Genomic DNA, 26,410 nt, shown 5'->3' with positions numbered 1-26,410 from the left:
TCTTTGTGTTGAAGATTTAGATTAAGTTTGACTAGAAATTAAAACAAAATCATGTTGCGTTAAAAAAGTGAACGTTTTTCAATTTATTCTCTTATGGTTTCTACTAGTGAAAAAAATAGTATATTAGCACGGTTGTAAAGCCACTTCTAGACCTCGCGCTTTAGAGCCCTCGACGCTGCGCGTCTCGGGTTCTAATTTGCGCTCGGTCTAGAATGCTTGGCTTTGCAACCTTGGCTAATAATATACTATTTTATAATGGTATAAATTTCTGTGTATAGTGAAGCATCTTGTTTCTAATAAGATTATTAATATATTTAAATTATTTTAACAGACAAAATCATAGCGAAATAGAAAAAAGACGTCGCGACAAAATGAATACTTACATTACGGAACTCTCAGCAATGATTCCCATGTGCCACGCCATGTCTAGAAAACTCGACAAGTTAACCGTTCTTAGAATGGCAGTGCAACACTTGAAGACAATACGAGGTGCAGTTCATTCATACACCGAGGGACACTATAAACCATCGTTCTTGTCTGATCAAGAATTAAAGCACTTAATACTCCAGGTAAGATTTTGTTGATTTTATTAACATAAAATAATAGTACATTATACGCCAAGGTAGTGAAGACAATCATTATGTTGTTGTAAACGTGAGGTCCATGTCGTATATACTATTTTTACTTACTCTCGAGTAAGGCAAGGAAGAATTGTAATTTTATGTATTCTCGACCTTTCATAACCCCCAGACTACGAAGAAATAGGTCTCTCGTTTCCGTCTGTGTGTCTGTCTGCCCGTCTTTCCCTCTGTCAGTCTGTCTATCTGTCCGTCCGTCGGTCTGTCCATCTGTCAGTCTTTCCTTCCGTCCTTCCTTCTAAAGAATGTTGTGTTTTGGTTTTAGAACTGGGAATTTTAATGATGAGTGAATTTCCAGTATCCTCTACGTCATCAATTTTCGTATTTTTCAATTCTTATTTCCGGCAGGCGACATTTAGAGCAATAACACAAACTAGAAACCACCTAAAATAATACATAAAATAAATGTAACTAAAAATTAATATACATACTGTTACGATGTACGGGCGATTAAAAATTGGCGTGGATTAAAACTCAACAATTTATTTCCTAATAACTCGAATTACACGACTAACTATTGTGTGAACCGGGGTTGCTCAGATACACAGATAAGATGCATTGCCCCGGATAAGGGTAAAACGCAGTGAATAGTGAATTGTGGCGATTATGTACAAATATTATTCCGGCGCATTTCACTGGGCGCTCTTGACTCAACTAGTTGAATAATCCATTCCCGACGGTCGCCTCTATTTAAATCCATACTTCTCCGATCGAGATCTTTCTCGAATATTCATCGCGACTCCGCTTCGAGACTTCCGGTAACCGGCGCCAGACTTGTCTTTATGCGTCCGCCGCTCGGCCGTCGATGAGTTCATCGACACACATACTAAAAAAATCCATGACATCGCACCGGAGCGGTTATGAGTTTATTTCGTAACAATACTTTCATAATTCATAAATAAATATTTGCTAGCAGATGCTCTCTTCAAAAAATTTTGAATTTGTTGTGAACTTAATATTCGCGATTTTTAACTTCTAAACTCTTCAGATTTTCTTAAGAAAAGCAACTAATTTGGAATATGCAGCGATGTTTATATTGTCCTTAATGATAACAGTTGCTCCCAACACCGAGTACATGGCCCATAGTGAACCGGGGTTGCTCAGATACACAGATAAGATGCATTGCCCCGGATAAGGGTAAAACGCAGTGAATAGTGAATTGTGGTTTATGGTTTTTAAAATACCATCTTACCATGGCTTAGATTTATTACCCCTCAGGATTATATTTAAAGATGTATAAGTACTGAAGGCTACAATGTAGGAAATGGTGGTATTTAAAATATGAAAATTTCCGTGACAGAACACTATTAGTGGACCTCTTACCTCTATTTTTGTTTATGTGACCAAAATCACCAACATGAAGTATCAAAAATTACTACTAGTATAACTCAACTAATAACTACTGAAAAAAAGTGAAATAAAAAATTGTATCTGTATCTGCGCCATTAATTTTGCATCTAGATACAGATATTTTGTGCATAAATTCGACTATATCTAGATAATTTTTTTAGATACAAGTATCTAGATACTGCCAACATTGACTATAGAACCAATCATTAAAAAAACGCCATAACTTAATTTATATTTACCACTGAACCAAATCCAAATTGAAACGTCAAAATTGACATTACTACTTACTTGATTTAAAAACCATGCCTTCGCAGATACTACACACCGTTTTGGGGAACTGTGTGTAATATTTATGTAAGGAGTCCATACGCGACTTGATTTGATGTATGTGTTGAGTTGAGTTTAATATGATAGGAGTAGAAAATAGTAAGTATATTATTACATGTATTTCATAAGTGACTAGCTGACCCCGTGAACTTCGTTTCACCTACAATTTAATTTTGAATCTGCAAAAGCGAATGCTTTGAAATCTCTCAGATGTTTTAAACATAATATGATAAGCATAATAAATTTTTATTCAAAATATATTTACTAATTCCCTCCAAAACATTAATGACGTCAGCCCAAAATTGTGCCAAATGAATCCTATCTAAAATGTCCAAAGTATGATGAGACTGTACTATACTTGTGATTTATCATTCCATTCATATTTTTTAGTTTTGCTTATAGAGAGTGTCTCAAAAAAATTAATCACTGAGTCAATTTATTTTATTGATTAAACAAGAATTGCAAAAATGAACTTTGAAAAATTGCAGACGTTTTGAAGTTAGTGTTTGACATGGTAGGTTTTTAATCAAAATATATCTGTTTATCAAGCCCAAAAACCTGATGACGTCATCTGAAGATTTTGCCGAATAAATCCTATCTAAAATGTGCAAAATATCATCAGTATATTTTCGTAATTTATCATTGCATTCAAATTTTTTAGATTTGCTTTTACAGTGACTCAAAAAAATATATGGATCAGTCAATTTATGTTAGTGAATAACTTAAGAGTTGCAGAAATCAATACTTTGAGATCCTGCAGACGTTTTAAAGTTATTGTAAGCATGGTAACTTTTTAATAAAAGTGTAGTTAGGATACGCTTGTTCGATTATGGAGTTCTAGTGGCTATCTTACGGCTCCATCATCAGATTAGCTCGGTCACATTCGAAATTATTGTACCGTCATCCAAATTATTCATTTTTGTTCTCAGGAGTAGCGGACAATTTAACGGTAAATGTCACACACTACTTTTGTGACTACTGTCAAGACTACGACTGCAGTCAAATTTTGTGACATACGGCAAAATTTAGAGAGTAGGGTGAACCCCCACTGTTCGATAGTACCTGATTATTGTATTGTCATCCAAATTACACACCCTTGCAAATTTTCAAATCGATACGATAATTAGAAACAGGTTAAAATCGAGTTCCTAGATTTGTTTACATAATTTGTTTATCACAAATATGGTACTAGCTTTTCGCTGGCGTAGACGATTCGTTGTGTTGAAGAACATTGTTACCAACTTTAAAGTAAAAAATATGTTGAAGCCCATTAATACAAAGTTTCAACTAAAAATTGGCATACAAATACTTTTCCTCATACAAACTTTATCACCCCCTTTCGTTTTCTTAGATGTGGAAACTCGAAAAAATCCGAAATACGTGTTTCATTATTTGTGTTAAAGAATATTAATATCAAGTTTCACGTAAAAATGTAAATCTACAATACAAATATTTTCCCACACAAATATAGCCACCACTTTTCCGACCCTTTGGGGTTGAATTTCGGAAAATGCTTAAATCAATGTTTCATTATTTGTGTTGAAAACCATTAATACCAAGTTTTAAGTAAACATCACCATAAAAAGATTTTTCCCATATAAATTTAGCCACACCCCATTTTACCACCTTAGGGGTTGAATTTCGGACAATACTGAAATACGTGTTTTATTACTTGTGTTGAAGAGCATTAATACCAAATTTCAGGTAAAAATTTAAATTTACAATACAAATATTTTTCCCATACAAAACTGAGCCACCACATTTCACCTCCTTAGGGATTGAATCTTAGAAAATGCTTAAACAAGGGTCTCATTATTTGTGTTGCAGCATAATAATACCAAGTTCCATGTAAAAATTTAAATTTACAGTAGAAATATTGTTCCCATACAAACTTAACCACCAGAACTTAGCCATTAAAACTTAGCCACCACTTTTCACCCTTTTAGGGGTCGAATCTTGGAGAATGCTTAAATATGTGTTTCATTATTTGTGTTGAAGAGCATTGATACCAGGTTTTAGGTAAAGATTACCATAAAAACAAAATTTCCTCCCATGCACACCCCTTTTCACCTCCTTAGGGGTTGAATCTCGGAAAATGTTGACATACGTGTTTCATTATTTGTGTTGAAAAGCATTAATACCAAGTTTCATATACAATATTGTCTTTGCCATTTCTATTGAAACACCACCTGTTGATTTTGCTCAAAATTTAGCGATTGGTAACAGCTTTCGGTTGATTGACAACGGCTTTTAGTTAGAAAATTGTCTGAATATGAACGTTGCCAAATTTACGATTAACAAGTGGTGTTTCAATAAAAATGGCAAAGTCTATATGTAAATTTACAGTATTGGTCCTATACTAATTTTACCGCCCCTTTTCACTCTCTTAAGGGATGAATTTCGTGAAAATTCCTAAATCATGCCTCCAGTATAAAATGAACATCTTTCCAAATTTCAAATTTCTATTATAGGTATATTAGCGGTTTGAGCTGCGCGTTGATAGGTCAGTTAACCGGGACATTATCTTTTTTGTCACTGTATACCGGCTGCCTGGAAAGTAGCGGTACGTTATGTACGGGGGTTTCGAGAGTCCCAAAAATAAAATAATAAAAAAATTCTTTATGATGTATAGTCTTTGCCATTTCTATTGAAACACCACTTGTTAATCGTAAATTTGGCAACGTTCATATTCAGACAATTTTCTAACTAAAAGCCGTTGTCAATCAACCGAAAGCTGTTACCAATCGCTAAATTTTGAGCAAAATCAACAGGTGGTGTTTCAATAGAAATGGCAAAAAAACGCAATTCTATAAAAGTAAACACTGCACGTACCTAATGCGTGAATACCTTCAGCCTACTTTCTGATTTTTTAGTAACGATGGTGATTGAAATCCACCTTTTATTTTATTTAGGAAAATTACCATCGCAACCAGTTGTTATTAATCGTTGGGCATTGTTATCTATGTATTAATAAAGCAAGATGTTATTTTTCATTAATTAATAAACCAAAAAAAAAAATTTTAATAAGACAATCATAAATTATGAACAAAAACAAAAGCAACAAAATAAAAACCCATGAAAGCATAATCGACTAAACACAAGAGAAGATGTTCAAAATTCCTGCCTTGTGCATGTAAGTAAGCTTGTAAATTGTAATGTTTCCAAATTTTGATCATTTTTTTGTGTACAAAATTTTAGAGGTAAATCGTAAGCTCCGTGAAGGGAAGGTTATACATTGTTGTTGTAATGATACGGATGAAGCTTCTAACTTCTGTAATTTTATTTATTGTGCTTGGATCCACTCCCAACTCTGCCAATATCCCGACCATTTCTTGTCCGGTCGTCAGCCACAAGATGTAAGACAGCCTCTTCTAACTGTGGAGTACGTGTGGTCCTAGTACAACCTCGATCATGGAACTGGATGCCAGTAGAAAGCAAGTTGCCTGTTTCTCTTCATCTTGCTTCCAGTTGCTTAATCACATATACTGTGAGATGCCTTATTCCCCGATAATACTCAGTTTAAACTCGTACGGTAACAGTGGCATTCCCTTTTTACATTCGTCAAAAACCAAGTACATATCACCATACTCATTAACTGCGAACATTTTAAATGTAGTGTTTTGAAAACTGTGACATTTATGATTGATACGTCAAACATTTTTAACTGCTTACTCGATTTACGCTGATTTGTACCTTCGCTTTATATCAGGTAAACATTGTTGTCAAATGAAATTTTATCAAATTGTTACAAAAACAACACAGCCATATTTTTGTACATTTTAACTGAAATGGTAATTAAACATGGTTATGGGCAAGAGAAATACAGAGTGATTTCGAAATATATGCAATAATTTTAACCACCGCATCACGTGCCGTAGTAGTGTGTAAATATAGAAAAAATAAATTAAAAATCGAATGGGGCAAAACCCCATGAACCACCCTCGATACGAAGTTACTGATCCACCTTGTAAACAGTAGATGGAAATACGTTCGAATAAGAACGATATAAACACTTTCAGTATCAATTAAAAGTAAAACCGACTTTTTGCTGCTTATCATTCGTTCATTCGTGCATTCATTCATCGTTAAAGGTCAGTGCGAAAGATTATTCGTTGTAGAAACAAATGGTGGTCCTGAGCAGGACCAATTTTTGGTAATGCTCCATGATGATCGACTTTTGATTCTGACGGATGTTTGGTCCTTGCCACAACGATTTTACATTGTTTATTGGAACAAAAATAAGAGCAATTTAGAATGCTACTGCCTTTTTACAAGAAATGTTGAAAATGTTGTCCTTGACTAGCAATACTAGCAATACTAAACTCTGTTGATAAGATAAAAGATCTTGGGGTACTATTTGATTTGAATTTAAGTTTTTGTGAACACAATGACAGCATTACTTCCGCTGCTTCTAAAACCTTAGGCTTTATTAGGCGTGTTTCTGCTAATTTCAAAAACATAATGCTATTTAAGGTATTGTATTTTGCCTTGGTTATAAGTAAACTAGAGTATGCATGCATTAGCTGGCAACCTTATTATTTGAATAGACAGTTAGATATTGAAAGAATTCAGGGCAGGTTTCTCAAGTATATTTCGTTCAAAATTCATGGTGTATACCCTGAGAGGAATATCAGCTATGATGCATTGCTCCAAGAGCATCATTTTAAATCCTTGCTTGAGAGACGAAACTACTTAACTGCTCAATTTATGCATAAACTTATTCATAATGAAATTGACTGTGTGAATCTTCTTTCGAACGTTAATATTTATGTTCCCCGCATATCCTCAAGACATTCAGCAACGTTTTATTTACCAACACCCAAAACTAACTTGTTACGAAAGGCGCCAATTACTAATATGTGTCGGTATGCCGACAAATTCTATGATGATATATTTCTTGGAACCAATTAATCTTATTTAATGAAATATTGCTAGATAGTTGTTATGTTTTTTGTTCATAAGGTAATTTGCATTACAATTTAATTTATTTATTTATTTATTTTTAGGGAATCTTAATTAATTGCATTATTTACTTTGTTTGTTAAAAACTGCTTGAAAGTATCACATTATTGTTTAATTTAGATTTATTTAGTTTACTGTTTTACCATATTATTATTTTTATTATTTCGTTAATTCTTGTGTTGTTACTTTAACTTAATTTGTCCTCTAAATGGAAATTCTGTTGGGCAATAAAGACATTATTATTATTATTATTTTTTTTTTTATTTTAAGACCCACCACTGACCCGGAAATGACCGGCATTCAGGCAAGACTTCTATCATTACGGGTACTAAGACCAAGTAATGATATGCATTGATTAGATTAACAGAACAACTTTCGAGATTCTAGAATTACAGCATACAAATTAGTCTGCTATTATTCTCTAATCTCACCCCATCCCCAAAAGTCCAGCGTAACTACCGACCATTTATCCGCGCATCACATGAAAAGTGACCTACACTACTCTGACCTACTGGTGCTAATCTAATCTGACTGACATGATCAGACTGTTCAAGAAACTTACGAACAATATGACATGTTCCTAACAAAACAGCTTTTTGAATTTTGACAATTATTGAATCATTCAAATGCAAAGACTTTAAATTCTCAACTAAGCTATTTGGAACTACACCTACATTAGAGATAACTAGGGGTAGAATTGAAATTTTTTTAAGATTCAACATGGATTTCATTTCTATCGATAATTGTAGATATTTTGAAATCTTGGTGTCGTATGTTTGAATAATGTTGTTTGTGTTAGGAATAGCAATGTCAATGAGAATGGCTTCGTTCGTGTGTTTTTTGATAAGTATGATGTCTGGTCTGTTAGCTGTAATGTTTAAGTCTGTAAGTATTGTGCGATCCCAGTATAATTTGTATTTGTTATTTTCAAGGAATGGAGACGGAATGTAAGTGTAATAGGGTGTCGTATCTTCGATTAAGTTCATAAGTGTTGCTAATTCTTTGTGAATGATTTTGGCTGCGTTGTCGTGTCTAGCTTTGTAATCAGTTTGTGCTAGGATGCTGCAAGAAGAGATTATGTGCTGGATCGTTTCAGGTTTTGCTTTGCATAGGCGACAGCAGTCGTTTTTTATGTTCGGATCTTTGATGATGTATTTTCTATAATTCTTGGTATTGATTACTTGGTCTTGAATAGCAAACACAAATCCTTCTGTTTCGGCATACAAACTTGATTTTTTTAACCAAATCAATGACATCTTCTTATTGACATGATTTTCTTCTAAGTCTTTGTAGAATTTTCCATGTAGTTGTTTTTGTTTTAGCCCACTTATTATTTTATCTATTGTGTGGGGGGTGTGGATTTCTTCGGTGTTCGAAGAAATCAGTTAATCTATTAGTGGATAATACATACTATTATTATTATTATTATTATTATTAATGATATTATATTATTATTAATACAGGCGTCAGAGCGTCGCAAGAGGATTGTTGGTAGTTAAAAAACCATCTGGAGTTCCACGAAACTATAGCGGCTGCCATTTCCACTTGTTGTTGAAGCTCTTCGATAGTTTTTGGACACTGTTGATTTCCATTAATTAACTGTTTCATCCAACCGATCGACCGATCGTTGAAATTGTACTTCTTGACGAGCATGTGGATTTTCATCGGACCACATGTGAGTGCTGTGGCTGCTGAAAACAGCATTGTGAATGGATCCTGCTTCATCCGTAAACAAAGTGCACTTTAAAAAGTTAGAGCATTTACGACACTGCAGTAACAACCATTTGAAGTAAATTACACAACGTGGACAATCAGCAGGCTCTAAACCTTGAACTTTTGAACATGATATGAATGTGGCCTTGTTCTTTGAATGTACGATGCACTACAAACTGTGAAACTCCAACTTCAGCTGCAAGTGGGCGAGTGCTGATGTCGGGCTCTTCTTCGTCGCGTTCCAAAATTTGTTGTTCAGCTTGCAGTATTCTTTCTGTCCTATCACGGCCACGATCGTGAGTTTAGGTTGAAGGTACTATGATCTCGCAGATGCTGTACCACAGATGCAAATGTTTGCGCACACCATAAAGCATTACCAAATCGACACACTCTGAATTGGAAAAATTCACCATAAACCAACTCCCGACCGTTCGATGGTAGCAACTGATACATGACTGGCCGTTTTCGTGTTTTTGCACGTTTCTTATCAGTCACTTTTTTGGTTCTTAATCCGAGTCGTTCTGTGCCATTCACTGAAAGAAGTAAGTCAAGACGCACTACAAGCGGCGTGTATAACAATTTATATTTAATTTTAAATAATTTTTTCTAGACATTGATACCACTTAGGAACCTGAATTTTACACAGTGAAATAATCTTATTGTGAGCTATTCCCCATTTTTTTGTTGCATATATTTCGAAATCACCATGTATTAACTAAAAGTTTTATTAATAGTTATTTTGATCATGAATGTGTTATTTAGTTGTTAAACCTACCACAAGAACCAATTTTAAAATCATAGTAACTCCACCAAAATGTGAGAAGGATTTTTTTTACTATTTTTCCCAGCCTCAATTGTTACGAGCGTAGCGGAGAGTTAATCCGCCATTTTCTAGACACCCGGTATTGTATTATTGTTTCTGCAAAAAATATAAAAATATATACAATTTTAATGGAAATATGCACGTTTTTTTTTTTCAAAATAATCGGAAAATATATAAAATAGAAAAATATGCTAAATATGGATCCAGTACGCATTTTGCATAGAATTCGGACTCTACTTATAAGTAGGCAAAGTGTTTGCCAAAACAAGCGCTTTAGTCTTTGCAAGGATCTTCAAAACTGATATTAGACTCATTGTAGAATATGCTAATGCTGCTTCTCCATACCTCAACGTGATATTGATCAGTCCAACGCCGAGCCACGTATAAAAACAAAAATATTTCTAGCAAAATAAAAACTCAAGTCAATTTTACCACTACTATTATATTTTATTTTATTAAATTATTTTTGGGTTTTATGCCCCGTACCCGGTAAACGTTTTACATTCATGACCCTGGTCGAAAGGGTGGTACCAGACACTTTTTCGAACTATCTTCCCTCCTCTCATTTACCTCCATGTGTGATAACTGATAAGATAGACGAACTGTAAGAAAAGTGCAAAGTTGGCTTGTCCATTTTACTCACTCCGCGTAGCGAAGGCTCTCTATAACGTAAGAAACTACTTGGTTCCTTAAATTTATTTAGTTCCTACAGTATTTTGTAAAGAAAAGTAATTTTATGTAATTTAACATTATTTTCAAATCCATTTTTATGTGTCGCCTTTGGCACTAATTTTTACAGCAGTATATTTGGTGATTTTTTTTGTCAGTTAATCTATTAGTGGATAATACATACTACATACTGTACCTCAAATAATTCTTGGGAGCGAAGAACAAGACAATATGAATTAATTGATCTGTTTTTGCAATAGTACACCTTTATTTTATTAGGAGTTTAAGTGATACTTTATGTGATGGAGTATATAAGATTAAATGCCGAGCCATAGCGAGGCGGATTAAGTCTATACGAGTCACAATCATAAACTCACTTAAACTCCGAATGAAATACAATAGGAGTATTTTATTTTCAGACCATTAATACTCTTTTGCAACGACTATTTTCTGTCTTCTTACTTCATTAAAAAATTGCCTTGCACTGACTTACCATGGTTACTATGGTTGATAATCACGATGATTTTCACATAAATGTATTCTATTTATACTCCGGCGGAGTATAAGTAGTACTTATACGCCGCTCAAACAGGCTGTGACAAAAATGAGACTTAAACCCCAATAAAAATGTCATATAAGTGTCAATTATATGACATTTGAAAATAATAGATATTTATTTTATTAGGAGTTTAAGTGATACTTTATGTGACGGAGTATGGACGATTAAACGCCGAGCAATAGCGAGGCGAATTAAGTCCATACGAGTCACATAAAGTCACTTAAACTCCGAATGAAATACAATATTTTATTTTCAAACGATTAATCTTCTTTTGAAATGATTATTTCCCATCTTCTTGCTTCATTAAGGAATTGCCTTGATTTCACTTACCATGGTTACTATGGTTGACAACCACTATGATTTCCACATATTTATACTCCGGCGGAGAATAAATGTTTTATTTATAGCGGAGTATAAGTAGTACTTATGCGCCGCTCAAACACGGTGTCATAGAAATGACACTTAAACCCCGGTAAGACCGTCATATAAGTGTCAGTTATATGACGTTTGAAAATAAACAATACTTAGCCACAGTATAGACTACTAGACATTTAATAATTTTAACAAATGTTACCGATAGAGTACCACTACTTCCTGGTAAATCCGCCCTCTACGAAGTCGGGCCTCTTGTCGTAGAGGGCAAACTCTTAGACTTAGACATGAATTCCATAGAACTGACCGATTAACGAAAGAGCACTGTATTACAGAGTACGATGTTGCAAAAAAAAATTTCTCAAAATACCCAACACAACTTCAGACGCATGTTTGTTCTCCAAAAATTTTCAAAAATGGTCTGAGACGTTGTTTTCTTTAACTTGTCGATTACAGTCGTTGTTGCCCTGTGGCAGATGTGTAGGTAATTTTAAAATTTCCTAAATTAAACGGTCTTCTTGTCAGCTTTATTGAAGTTCCTATTTGTAGTACAAAAATGTCTTCTTAACAGATTTATACAAGTGTTGTGCAAATTCAGTAGATTTAAAATACTTCTACCCCGAAACTTTTTCTTCGAGAATAAGAAAGTCTTTCGGTACATGATATAAGAAGATGTTTTTGAACTTAAAATTTGCTAGTTTTAGTTTAATATTATCATTATTATTATTACTGATAAAAAACAAATATAAAAATTAATTATTTGTTTCTAATATTTGTAGGCAACCGATGGATTTCTATTTGTGGTTGGCTGCGATCGTGGGAGAATTCTGTATGTTTCAGAGTCCGTATCAAAAGTGTTACATCACTCACAAGTAAGTTTCGAAATATTGAAAAACATAAGTTTTTAAATTATAAATACATTGAACTTTTATTGTAGGGAGATCTCTTGGGCCAAAGTTTATTTGATATTCTACATCCAAAAGATGTAGCTAAAGCAAAAGAACAACTATCAGCGTCTGACTTAAATCCTAGGGAACGACTAATAGATGCAAAAAGTTAGTGAGTATATTTTCACTTTTATGTTGTGACATTATTATAAGATGAACATTAATATTAGTTTGAGGGTAAAATTTACCCTTGTCTTGGAAACCGCGCTTTATATTCATTTTTTTTTTGCATATAAAACAGCGTAAAAAATTACCTTTTTGGCCTCGACAACTTACTGTAAAACTGACATTTACGTATCGTAGATAGCCATGGTATTTTGATTTTTACACATTAAACTGTCATTTACCAAATTAAGTGCGGTAATAAACACAGAAATTTTCAGAGTTCTAAACCCCTTAAAAAAATTGACACGTCATCATTAACAAAGCTTGTGTTCACCAAAATAAGATACCGCATAAATGCATCTGTTAAATATTTTAAAATAATAGCAATTGATTTTTTTTTATTGAGTTTGGAGAGCGCCATCTGGTGGCATAAGCAGCAGTCATATCGAACTATCTGTTACGATTTTAATTTTATCTGACGTTTGACGCAGGCAAAGCCTACTTACAAATTCCACACAAAAAAAAATGTAAAAATTGACGAAAATAAGCACCACTAAGTTATCGGCCAAAAATTTGCATACATTATACATGTGGTAGGTATCTTACAACGCTCAGATTTATTAAAACACTCGGCTTCGCCTCGTGTTTCAATATTAAATCTTCGCGTTGTAAAATGTAACCTACCGCATTTATAATGTAAATAACTATTTCGTATTTTGATAATCAGAAAGATAGTTTTTAAAATTTTTACATTAATTAGTCTAAAATATCAATGTCGACTTTCTATAGAAGAACCTGTGCTTAAGTCGATTATTAACATTTTCAAAAAGCAACCGATACGACTACCATTGATTAATAAATACATACAGATAGACCCATTCTATTGTTTGGAGTGAACATGCCCAAAGCCGGCGAATAAGAGATAGCGCACCAACATTTGGCCGTCAAACGACGTCGAATAGCTTGGAGCCCAACCGCGCGCATAGACAACCCCCAGAACAGCAACAAAACTGTTCTTAAATCTACCACTCGATAGAGAGCGACAGAAAAAAGTTGTAAGAATCTCAAATAGGCATGAAGATAATTTACGTTGCCAGATGATCCTAACACATTTCGCCGATATTTCTAGTCAATTAGATTTTATTTCGTTTTGAAGTTTCTGATAAAAAAATGGGATTATTGTAAAACGAATAAATAATACAAACACATTATTACTTGTTTTAAATAGGTACTTGTTAGTGCTATTGAAAACGTAGAAATAAATATAAAAAACACACTGGAAATTTTTTTACGCTTTCGTGAGCTTCCTTTTGTTCGTGTTTATTACTGGGTTTTCTCAAAATTTACTATATTTTTTTAGAAAACTTATTAGACTAGAGACGGGCAGATATCCACTAAAGTATGTAAAGTAAAATGTATTGAAATATAATTTGTGTTAAAAAGATTTTTGTGGTTTTATGGTTTATTTACATAATTTACTTATTTACAATGAATGTTTTTACTACGTAGCACAAGTTCTTGATATTATTTATTTTTATTTCAAATAATAATCATGTTTTACTTAGTTTTAACAAAGAGAATCTTTCGCTCATTATCTAACACACTTTTGTACATTGAGAAATTCCATTCCACGTCGCAGGACGTTGCAGGACAATATTTAAGTAAATAAGCTTTTCGAAAAACAAGTCGATTTTATGTGTTTTAAAATTCAGTCTTTGATATCCGGACTTCCGGCTTTTTGGTGTTTCACTTCGACACAAGAACTATCTTAAAGAAAACAAACAGTGGAAAAATGGAACAATTTTACAAACTCTTCTTTTATTTTTTCTGTCTTGCAGCGAGAAGGAAATATGGCGTATTGTACATTTCTTAGTAAAAACGGCGATCCGGTTTAAAATTCTACCTATCAAATTACGTTAACAAACTCAAATTTTCAATGAAGAGGCAGACTGTTCTAGGAAACTACTAAATCTCTTCAGTTACGAACTATTGAAAGACCGCTGCTCTCATTGACACTTCCTACCTACTTCAGTTCTTACCTGGCCTCTACTAAGGCTCTAGTTTGCAAGAGACCCGACTTCGTAGAGGGCGGATTAACCAGGAAGTAGTGCTACTCCATCGGTAACACTTGTTAAAATTATGAAATGTCTAGTAGTCTAAGTATACTGTGCACAAGTATTGTTTATTTTGATTTAAATCGACGCGACCGTCGGGAACGATTATTCAGTCGAGCCCAGTGAATGAACTCAATCAAGTTGTACATAATCAGTCGTGTAAATTCGAGCTATTAAGAAATAAATTGTTAAGTTTAACTCCACTAGTGTCGGAAGTGAAATTTGAGATTAATAACTGGTTTTAAGACGACTTTCGGGCAGATTGGACAAAAATTCTGAAGAATTTATGTCTGTCGAGACGAGAGCTCAAGCTGCGAAAATGGAGGAAAAGATCATGCATTTTGCATAACCTTCAAATTTGTTTCCATGTCCTTCATTTCTTCTTTAATTCCTGTTATTTCATTTTTGTTTGTTTCTACTTCCTTTTGGAATTTTTCAGTTAGGCTGATCTGCTTATCTATTTTTTCATCCACCTTTTCCATTCTTGCATCCAATTTTTCGTTTCTATAGTTGCATTCATTTTTTCATCTCTTGCATCCATTTTTAGATTCATTTCTTCCATTCTTGCGCCTATTCTTTCCATTCTTGTGTCCATTTATTCATCTATTTCTTTGTTCCTTGCGTCCATTTTCTCGTCCATTTCTTTGTTTCTTACATCTTACATCCATTTGCTCGTCCATTTCTTTATTTCTTACGTCCATTTTCGCGTCCATTTGTTCCATTTTTGCTTTCATTTGTTCGCCTCTTGCGTCCATCTTTTCGTCCATTTCTTTATTGTTTGTGTCCAACTTCTCGTCCGTTTTTTTTCATTTTTGCGTTCATTTCCTTGTTTCTTGCGTCCATCTGTGCGAGGACGTTTGAGTTCTCGTTTCGACAGGCATAAATTCTTTCGAATTCTTGCGCAATTTGCCCGTAGACCTTCGTAAAACCAATGATTAATCTTGAATCTCACATCCGACACCAGTGTTACGATGAGTGCTGATTAAAATCAGTGTGGATAAAACTCGACAATTTATTTCTTAGTAAGTCAAATTTACACGATTAATTACAAAGCGACTATGTACAAAATAATTCCGGCACAACTTGACTGGCTTCTTTCAACATTCGCTAGACTCGACTTCCCTGCTCTCGACGGTCGTTCCCATTTAAACAATCACACGATTCTTCTCGAAACGCCTCTTTCACCGCTTCTAGACTTGTCTGGAGCACCCATTCGCGACTTCCGCTTCCAGGCTCTTCTTTAACACATACTAGAAAACCCATAGGCGTCGTATCGGGGCGGCGTTTGGGTTTATTTCGTAATAGTACATACTCGTACACCTTTTTTACGAATAAATAAAGTTAATAATGTATGCATTGTAAGAAAATCTTGCAAGGGCGAGGAAAAAATATTCAACACCAATCGAATTTTAAACTTGCGGGCTGGTCCTACTAATTTTCGACAATGGAGGGTTCGTTATATATGTTGTGATAACCCGAACTTCCCGCCTTAAAAATTGACCTTGAAACAGTTTGAAAGGCCCGCGAAAAATTCAAAAATTCAAAGTTTGGCCTTGGCTGTGATCGTCTAACAAATGAGAACCTACGTTGTGTGTTTTTTTTTTTGTTTTTGAAAAATGGCGGGAAGACGTTCTTTCATACAAGTGCATACACTGTCGAGAGCGCAAGAAATAATAGACAAAAATTGTTTTGGAGGGGGAGTACGGCACCCCTCACAGGGGGAAAGACGCTTCGAAGATTTACCCCTCAGCGCAAAAACCCCCTTTGGTTTTATTCCCGGACGACATATTACATTTCAAACACCTTAAGATATGTGAAAGAAAAACACTCGCGAATTGACAGACATACACCTATGAAAAACGAACAAACGGAAAATTCTATACATCTGTTTGGAATATTAATAATACAAATATACAAGTATTTGAATATCACAAATTTAATAAAACAAAGCAAAAGCTGAATCAAGTAACTGGATGCAAATACACAAGTTATTACAGGCGTGTGGCGGCCGATCTCTTTTTCCTTTTTAAGTTACGGCAGTTAACAGGAGCACAAGAAAAGTACCCCTGGAGCGTTGTAGCATAAGCGGAGTCTGGGCTACCGGTCTGGAACTGTTCTCCCCCCACGACGGTGATTCTATCTATCGCAAAGCCTACCCCACACGCATATCCCATGACGAACTGTGCCCTGCGGAACTAGGCCATTACGGTCGTCCAACCCGCAAGAGATCTAAGCTATGTACAGAAGCTGAGAAATTTACAACGTCGGCGGCCGCCCCTGAATCTATCCAAACCTGTGGACTTGTACAGGTGGCACGATAAATCTCGCCAGCTCGACTAGGAACCGAACCTCGCTTCTGCCACGTTTTCTATGTTATTTAACCTCAATTCCATTTTAAAATATTCAATCTCTTATAACTCCGATATTAACAACAACTGAACAAGTGTTAAAGTTTCAAAGGGCAATAAACAACATTTATATACGCCATACAACCTTGTGAAATTTTAAACAACAAATAATTCTTATGTGAGATTAAAGTTGGACATCAAATAATGTATACGATAGAAACATTCATCAACAAAGTATTTACAAAACAAAACTTAGCAAGGATTTATGCAACAAAGAACTGATGTGAAATAAACTTGTACAAATAGAAATATCATGTGAGGTTAAAACTGTAGAACATGAAATTTACGTTCAATTAAATTTATACAACAAATAAAATTATTGAGGTTAAAATTGTGAGATTAAAGAAATATAGTATGAGGTGGAAGATTGCAGAGTTACCAAAATTTACAGGAGATTAATATTTGCCACACTTTATCAACTGTTCAAACAAAGAGTTTACATTATGCCAAATTATATCATGAACTAAATGATTGGTTACTTCAAAAATAATTTACTTTGAGAGTTTAAAATACTACGAACTGGTTACCCCAACAAAACACATAATAAACAAACACAAAAATATCCAATTATCGCTCCGAGGAAAAAGCGTCTCGGGTATGTAAATTCCAAAATCGTTGCGAGGAAAAAGCGTCTCGGTGATGTAAATTCCAAAATCGTTGCGAGGAAAAAGCGTCTCGGTAACGTAAATTTTCTGTAGCGTTGGGGGCATGCCTTGATTAATCAATCAATCTGGCATCGTGAAACATGCCCCGATGAATTAATCGTGATAACGATGATAACCACCTAAGGGGAGAAAATATCATAACCCCCCCGCCAGTCCGCAGTATAATGAACTTGTTTAACTGCCGTAAATGAACTATTAGCAATCTTGTGTAAAGAATTTAGAAGTGTTATAATGTAACACTTACGCATATGCATCCAGAGACCTATTCGTAATTAAACACAAGGTGTTTTTCCTGACTAAGTGAATTTCATGAAATCTTCTAGCAAATGGTTTACTTAAATAATCCTGATTGTTAAATTGTGTTTGCTCTAGCGGAGTATTAAGAAAAACTAACTTGATTGGTGAATTTACCAACAAAGAAACAAATTTACAGCACGTGTTCACGTTCAACCGGAAGTCCGCATTTCTGATTAAAAGGACGCAAGAATTAACCGCGCGGGTTGGGGACAACTGTATCATTATGAAAAATACGTTTGATCGTCGTTAAACAAAGGCTTCCTCCCGTTTTAATAACTACCAAACCAACTAATTTAAACCTAGTTTTTACCACGTGGTTACACACACACAGCCACATTCGTAATGACCTACCATGCCGTTTCTCTACCAACCCTCTAACTGAAATTACCCTAGCGCTACGTGCTGCCATCTAACCCAAAGATCATGCAAACTAACCCCTAAGCGCTACGTGCATTAGACCATCCATGCATATTTGGTTGCCTATGTTTAAGGATTTCCTTTTTGTGATTGAACTCTTTTTTTTTTCAAATTAAAATTAATCAAATGTGATTTCGCGCCGCTGTCAATTAATTTCAGCGCGAAAATTTTGATTTAAATTCGGTCACCACAATGTACTCTTGCATTTCCATAATTATATAAAATCCACAACAATATAATCGATAACAATTTGATTTACATATATGAAAATCAACACAAAACAGCTTGTGCATCGCGGATACTCTCTACTTGCAGGTCTATCGGCTCGGCCCGACAAATTTACTTGTATTCGCAAAAGATTAGTTTCTGGCTTTATATGATACAAATAACTATTTTGATATTTTATTCAAGCTTGAGAACTTACATTATACTGTTCCATCATTTGACTCAGGCTTTACGTAAATAATCTTTACTAAATTGTAACTTCATGTTTAAATATTTTGTAGCCCATGGAACTTAACTGCAGATCTTCACACGCCCTAGAGACCGACGCATTCTACTCTGTACCTACATATATGTCTTTTGCTCTTTTGCTTTTACATTGGGCTTTCGTGCTAAGCTTGAATGTGGGTTACGTGTCTTACACCATTTTTCAAACACCTCTGACTTTTAATGTTGAAGAGCAATTTTCATTATTTTCAGCAATGTTGCCTGTCAAAGCCGATGTGCCACAGGGTGGATCCAGATTGTGTCCAGGAGCAAGACGTTCTTTTTTTTGTCGAATGAAGTGTAAAGTATCTTCCCAAGTTAAAGAAGAAGCCGATACAACAACGGGTTGTCATAAAAGAAAAAAGCAACAGAATTTAGGTTCCTGACATTTGCTGCTATGCCTGCTAACTATAAAATGTAATATTTTAGACAAAAAATATAATTTAATACATTGCACTGGATATTTAAAGTCTTGGACTCCAGCAAAAATAGGTTTAGAAGACCAAGAAAATGACGGAGAAAGTGAATCCTGCAATCTGTCATGTTTGGTTGCAGTTGGGAGAATTTTACCCGATATATCTGTTGTTTCGATAGTTACGCAAAGTAAGCCCCAAGTTCAGCCGATCCAGTTTATATCTAGACACACTTTAGATGGAAAATTTCTATTTGTAGATCAAAGGTAAGTTGTTTTTTGGTTCCCTAACTTAAAGAAGTATACACTTCAGAAACGGTAACAGCGTGATTTGTTTTGAAAAACTAAAAGAAATTATAATTTTATAGATCCGCGAGTAAGTGTGATATAGTTTTTATCAAAGCTTCACAATCATTCATGGATTAGTGATATTCACTTCAACTACGAACGCTCGATCACGAATCTTTTACAACTTTTAAAACTCAGATTCAAAAACACCTAAACGCGCCTCCAACCAAGAAATTGAACGGTTTTTACTATTTACTGTTATTAATAGTTAAAACGTCAGAATATGTTTAGTTTTTGGAAAATTAAATTCACTTTATTAATTTCATATAAGATTGGTTTAAGAGCCAATAAAATTAAATAATTTATGTTGTCCTGTAACATTTCATTAATCATTTTAGCTGCATAATATTTGCCTTTGGTAATTATAAAATTAAAATATGTTTTTAATTCAAGTAAATGTCCAATAATTCTAGCCACAACCATGTAGCGACAAAGCCATCTGGTATCTCATAACTGCACTTTTGTGCAGTATTTTATGGAACGTTTTGTTGTTATTGAGTAGGTCAGCTTTTTACATTCAAGTCTTCTTAATGAAGAATGACTGCACCAATTATATATCTCTTTACACAAGTAGTCAAGATGTGATGGCAAAAGCTCAGCAGCTTTCGAGAAAGCGTTATCTATTGAATGGCATTTACATCTGCTCAATTGAATTTTTGGACTGTCTTTTTTTAATTAATCTATGTACAGGGTTAGTCACGAGAGAATTACTTCTGAAAATTATTTTTACGCAACCCAAAATACTAATACCCTGTACCACTTGATATTATCTAAATTTAAAATGAAATGCCTAATCCATGATTGCTTTGACTTTGGCAGTGTCACTTTGACGTTAATTAATTTAAAAAAAATTTTTTCATCGTTGACTCGCCTCTAGAGCCCCATTGGATCGACGACATACAGTCAGATCAATCTGGGCTATACTGAAGCCGTAAGTGCTCTACCAATGTTGTTCGCCGCTAATGTGCAAGTGTTAATTCACCATCTCTGCGTCACCTAGAGCCTCTTCGAAGTGCAAATCTGCAACCTCAGGACTTCTTCGGCCATCCATTTACAAAAAACCCGTAGCATCCCCCCAAAATGTCCAACATTTTCAACAGATTAGTAGTTAAATTATTTACTTACTTGTTTGAGTTTGTGTTGTAACCTTTGAATAAAATACCGTAAAAGAAATTTTTAGAAATAATTTTCTCGTGATTAATCGGTTGCAAAAGATCAAGAGGCACACTGACAAATTTATTAGCGGCACCGGAGGAGATTTCCGACTGGCTGCGGTACCACCATGGACACTCGCGTAACCTCCTTTTCCACAATTGTCAAAATGAGATTGTCAAACTCAAAGCAATCATGGATTAAGCATTTCATTTTAAATTCAGTTAGTATCAAATGGTACATGGTATTCGTATTTTGGGTTGCGTAAAATTAATTTTCAGAAGTAATTCTCTCGTGACTAACCCTGTATATGGCTTTTATAAATGATTCTAAGGGCGTAGTTGGCCATGAATTTCAAAAATACCGCTTCGCTAAAATTATGCCTCATTATGACAGTTCTCACTTGTCACATTAATGTCTAATGTAATTTGTAACCTGTCATTTCAAGTAGTCGTTTTTATAGTTTTAACGTTTTTCGAGTGCCAGTTACAGTAATTCTCGGATCCATGCTCAAAAGAAAAAAGTCGTTTTCAAAACTTTTCGTTGCATACGAAAATTTTATTTTTGTGCTGCTGAGAAGCGAAGACTGTGAAAATGGTTTATTATGTTGAACAAGACACTTTCATCGTTATGTCTTGTTATCGCAAAGGGATTCGTAAACGAAGAGTTCTTGTATTCTATAACCGCTTGAAGCAAGAATATCTGGCCAAATGCCGTGATTTAATAATTCAGGAAACATCGTCACATTAAAGATGTAATCAACAGATTTGTTCGAACTGGCACTGTCAACAAAAAGTAATCTCGTGGAAGACCTTTTAGGTATCTGAGGAAGTTGTTCATGATTTGAGACGACTTGAGCAGAATTGAACAATTGAACAACGGGTCCAAAATATTGACGCAAGGATGTTACAGAACATTTTTGAAATTAAAAAGAAAGTGAACATGTGCCTTGAACAAAATAATGAACATTTTCAACATTTACTGTGATGTTTAACCGCAGTAAATTTGTTTCTTTTTATTGTAATGAATTAGTTTTATTTTTTAAAAAGATATCAAAGTATTTAGAGGTTTACAAGGTATGCTAAGGGTATAGGGTATTGGTGTATTGGCCCCTTAAGGGGAGGGGACGATGTAGTGACATCTCTGACGTCAGTGGAGGAATTGATTACTCTCGTCTGTTATCGAGACTGGACGGCACTCCGAATCGAATCGCCTCACGTCTCTGCATCAGATGTCAAATATCAAATACAAACCGTTGACCGGTACTGTTTTGTATTCGGAAATACAGCCATTATTTTTGCTTGGTGTACTCTTCCGCTATGAAATATTGGAATAATAGGAAATACGTATTTAAGGATAGCCGGTTTTTATTACATATATTTAATTTATTCGTTTTAATTTATAAAGATTATTTATCGCAATAATATTAAATTTGATAATTTTTAGAGAAGCAGGATTTGGTGGATTGTATTGCAGGAGCGAGGGAAGTCCTGTCGAAATACTGTTCGATTAGTTCTTTACATTTGCAATATTTCTTTTGTCACTGTTTGAAAAAAAAATAAACAAAGATACACTACCAAAAAACAAAAATTAACCTATACAGAAGAGTTAACAAGAGTACTAGCATGTACGATTGATCATTTTTGGCTTTTAAATTATTATATACAGGGTTATTCACCTAAGATGACCCATTTCTGTTTTTAAAATAGGCAACCCAAAATACAGATTCCACCTGAATCTGGATTACAAAAAATGTTTCAAAATTAAATTGTATCAAAGTTTGCTAAATGTATAGAAACAACAGTCAAAGTCAGTGTCAGAAAAACGCCTATGCATTCAGTAACGAGAAAACCGACATGATCCTTAGTTATGGACACGTTATGGAGAATGACACAAAAAGGATAGTCGTACAGCACAATTGTATGCCCGAAGATACCCTGACCGTGTGGCCCCAACGCCCAAAATTTTCAAGAGGCTAGAAAATTCGTTGCATAAGAAAGTGGCCTGCTAACAAGAGGAAACGGAACCAGACTGCGACTAGCTTGGAAACTGAAGTATAACTTCTTGCACAAGTTAATGAGAATCCTCATGGGACAAATTGCTATTGCTAGACAAATAAATAAATTTCATCCTAACCGCTCTAACCATCTGCACCTGGAGCATGCACTTGGTCCCACAAACCAACCACAAAGATTGGTTGGTTTTCTCGTTATTATCGTAAGAATGTATAGGCATTTTTCTGACACTGACGCACCTGGAGCATGCACTTCGACCTACAAACCAACCACAAAGTTTGGTCGGTTTTGTCGTTATTATTGTAAGAATGCTTAGGCCATGCATAGACATTTTTCTGACACTGACGTTTCGATACATTTAGGAAACTCGGATACAATTTAATTTTGAAACATTTTTTGTAATCCAGATTCAGGTGGAATCGGTATTTTGGGTTGCCTATTTTAAAAACATAAATGGGTCATCTTAGCTGAATAACCCTGTATAATTACAATAAACCACATAACCACAATAACGACAAATAAAGCATAGTTTTTTATTTGTGGTTATTTTTTATTAAAAACGTTTTGAATGAAAGCGCTTTTCTATGTTAAAAAATCCACTTCAGATGAGTTTCATTTTAGTGAACAGACTAATAACAGTATGATATTCTGACCATTTTACTCTACTCTCCCAGATTATTTCCACCACTTAACATGTTTTTTGTTGTTTCACATTACACATAATTTTAATGTAAACTGTAAAAATATAGTTTTCATTAACAGACGTTTGTTATAATTGATTGTTTGAACAAATTCGTAAGAAAACGTATTAATTCCCGTTTAAATGAAGCGTTTCTTGCCACCCAGCACGTGATACGTGGTCAGCCGTCCTTTCCCCACTGATGCATAACTGCTCTAGCTATTTCTTTCTTATGTTGATTACACTCGTTCGCGTATGGAAACGTATACAAGGTTCCATCCACTCCTTTATTAGATCAAAGCGTGAGACGATTCGATTCGGGGTGCCGTTCAGTCCCGGTAACAGACGAGAGTATCTGATTTCTCCACTGACGTCACAGATGTCACTACCTCATCCGTCCCCCCCCCCCCCTCCTTAAGGGGCCTATACACCAATTCCCTATACTTTTAGCATACCTTGTAAACTTCTAAATACCTTGAAAGATATGAAGCGTTTAGGCAACCAATTATACAGATGCGTGTGGTCTTTGTCATGCGTCCTTGGACACTTAGTACAGCTGATCTCCGTACAGTTAAATCTGAGAGGCGGCACGTTTACGTAACCTACTGCGACCCTATAATCATTTATAGAAACCCTGTATACAACAGGTTTGACCCGCCATCTGTACCTAAGCCGATTAAATGCTTATTCACAATGGGCATAAAGCATAAGGATGTCCTAAGCATTATGCTCATTGTGAACGAATACAAGCATAGAGCAATACACATAAATTCTGATGCATTAATGCTTATGATATCCTTATGCTTTATGCCCATTTTGAATGAGCACTAATTTTTCCAAATTCAAGGGCAATTGAAATAAAAATGCTGTATAAAGCCTCAGCTGTGGCTTTTTCTACTTCTACTAACCCCAGAAACTTTACAATCACATTGTTTACCTTTCTGCTGTAAAATCTAATGCACACACATAAATATTTTGTTATCGAAACATCTGTACTTTCGTCAACGATTAATGAATATGGTTGATCTCCAATTTTTTCCAATAATTCCTGCAACATGGAAGGTGCCACTACATTCTTCAGAAGCAAAGAACATTTTGTACGATGAATTCTGACATTATTTGACTTAGTAATTTTGTTGATAATCGTGCTTAAATGGTCAATTGTCTTTATTGACGAATACAACGATTTGTTAGTAGCCATACATATATGTATAGCCATATAACAAATTATTTTCTATTTTCTTCATTGTTGATTTTTCTAACGTTATGTTCAAGGCTGGGTTCTTTTGTTGGATATATAAAATTCATTTCCTCTTTATGCGACTCTCTTGTTAAATGCGTCGCGAGATCCTTTTATGGGCCCTGAGATTTTTACGACATACCTTGCAATAAGCATGTTGAAATACGTTCTTATCTTCAATGGCGTCAACTAACCACCCTACAATTAAACCATCTTGTGTATTGAATACTTCTAAATTTAATCTAATCCTACCTTTAGCCCACGGCTCTCTCTCCCAGTCTTTTTTATAACTACGAACTACGAAGTTTTGCGCGTTTCGCCGTGTCTCTTATCAATTATGACTTATGGGTTATGGGTTATGAGTAACGCGCGGAATTGTATCTCATACGCTAGAACCAGTGCTGTCGCGGCGATAGTTGGATTACAAATATATTTTTCTTTTGGACTATTTCAACATAATATAACATTTCAAGATCACAAATCTGTGGTCCTGTGGTCGAAAAATTAAAAAGGGCATCAAGTATTATTATTTGAAGTAATATAGTATAATAGAAGTAGTTTTATTTCCCGAGCGTAAGCAAAGGAAGTATTGTAATCGAGTCCGTCGGCCGACTCTCTACTTTTACGTTTTCTCGATCTTTCATGACCCCTAGAAGACGAAGAAATGGGTCTCCCATTTCCGTCTGTCTGTCCGTCTGTCCGTCCGTCTGTCCGTCCGTCTGTCCGTCCGTCTGTCCGTCCGTCTGTCCGTCCGTCTGTCCGTCCGTCTGTCCGTCCGTCTGTCCGTCCGTCTGTCCGTCCGTCTGTCCGTCCGTCTGTCCGTCCGTCTGTCCGTCCGTCTGTCCGTCTGCAGTCCCGGATTTTTATTAGACAGATAATCTCCGTACTTATATTAGAAATATCATGTAGATGGTAAAACGCTAACCAAAATTTGTCTAATCATCCCCACCACTAATGCGATGACGTCACTTCAAAATTGTACATAGTAAATATGTCTTAAATTGTATAAAATAACATAGTCCTACACATGTAGTTTACGACTCCGAATTCAGTTTTTACCCGAAACGTCCAGATTTTTGGAAAAAAAATCAAAATTATAAAACAACATTTTGCAATTTAATTTTGAATCTGCTAACCCGAATGTTTTGAAATGTTGCAGATGTTTTAAGGCTCTAAAGAGCATCATAAATCTTTAGTCAAAATATATTTGGTTATCCCCTCCAAAAACTTGATGACGTCAGCTCAAAAGTTTGCCAAATAAATCCTATCTAAAATGTACAAAATATGATGCGTCTGTGCTTGTGATATATCACTCCATTCATATTTTTTGGATTTGCATATACAGGATGACTCAAAAAAATTAATGAATGCGCAAAATTTATTTTACTGATTTACTCATTAACTACAAAACCGAATGCTTCGAAATCTTGAAGATGTTTTAAAGTTATCATAAGCATAGTAAATTTTTTATCAAAATGTATTTGGTCGTCCCTCCTAAAAAATTTATGACGTCACCACAAAATTTTGCCGAATAAATCCTATCTAAAATGTACAAAATATGGTGAGTCTCTTCTTGTGATTTATCATTCCATTCAAATTTTTTCGATTTGCATATACAGGGTGACTGAAATAAAATAATGAATGCGTCAATTTATGTTATTGATTTAATCAGGAATTACATAATCGAATGCTTTGAAATCTTGGAGATG

At 34.8% G+C, this 26,410-nt stretch overlaps 1 protein-coding gene across 1 annotated transcript in view; it reads left to right on the top strand.

The window, feature by feature from the left end:
• Nucleotides 1-26,410, top strand: part of LOC135135490 (protein cycle) — a 101,350-nt gene that overhangs the window by 49,441 nt on the left and 25,499 nt on the right. Inside the window, exons 4-8 of the mRNA XM_064064553.1 lie at nucleotides 332-569; nucleotides 12,193-12,285; nucleotides 12,351-12,468; nucleotides 19,069-19,233; nucleotides 19,285-19,534. Coding sequence (XP_063920623.1) covers nucleotides 332-569; nucleotides 12,193-12,285; nucleotides 12,351-12,468; nucleotides 19,069-19,233; nucleotides 19,285-19,534 — 864 coding nt within the window. The remainder of the gene's footprint in view (nucleotides 1-331; nucleotides 570-12,192; nucleotides 12,286-12,350; nucleotides 12,469-19,068; nucleotides 19,234-19,284; nucleotides 19,535-26,410) is intronic.

Source organism: Zophobas morio, unplaced genomic scaffold, assembly GCF_036711695.1.
Source record: "Zophobas morio isolate AGI-343-1 ecotype UQ-CSIRO unplaced genomic scaffold, CSIRO_AGI_Zmor_V1 ptg000024l, whole genome shotgun sequence".
Taxonomy (NCBI): Eukaryota; Metazoa; Arthropoda; class Insecta; order Coleoptera; family Tenebrionidae; genus Zophobas; species Zophobas morio.
Note: the sequence above shows the minus strand (reverse complement) of the source record. Positions and strands in the feature narration are given on the sequence as shown.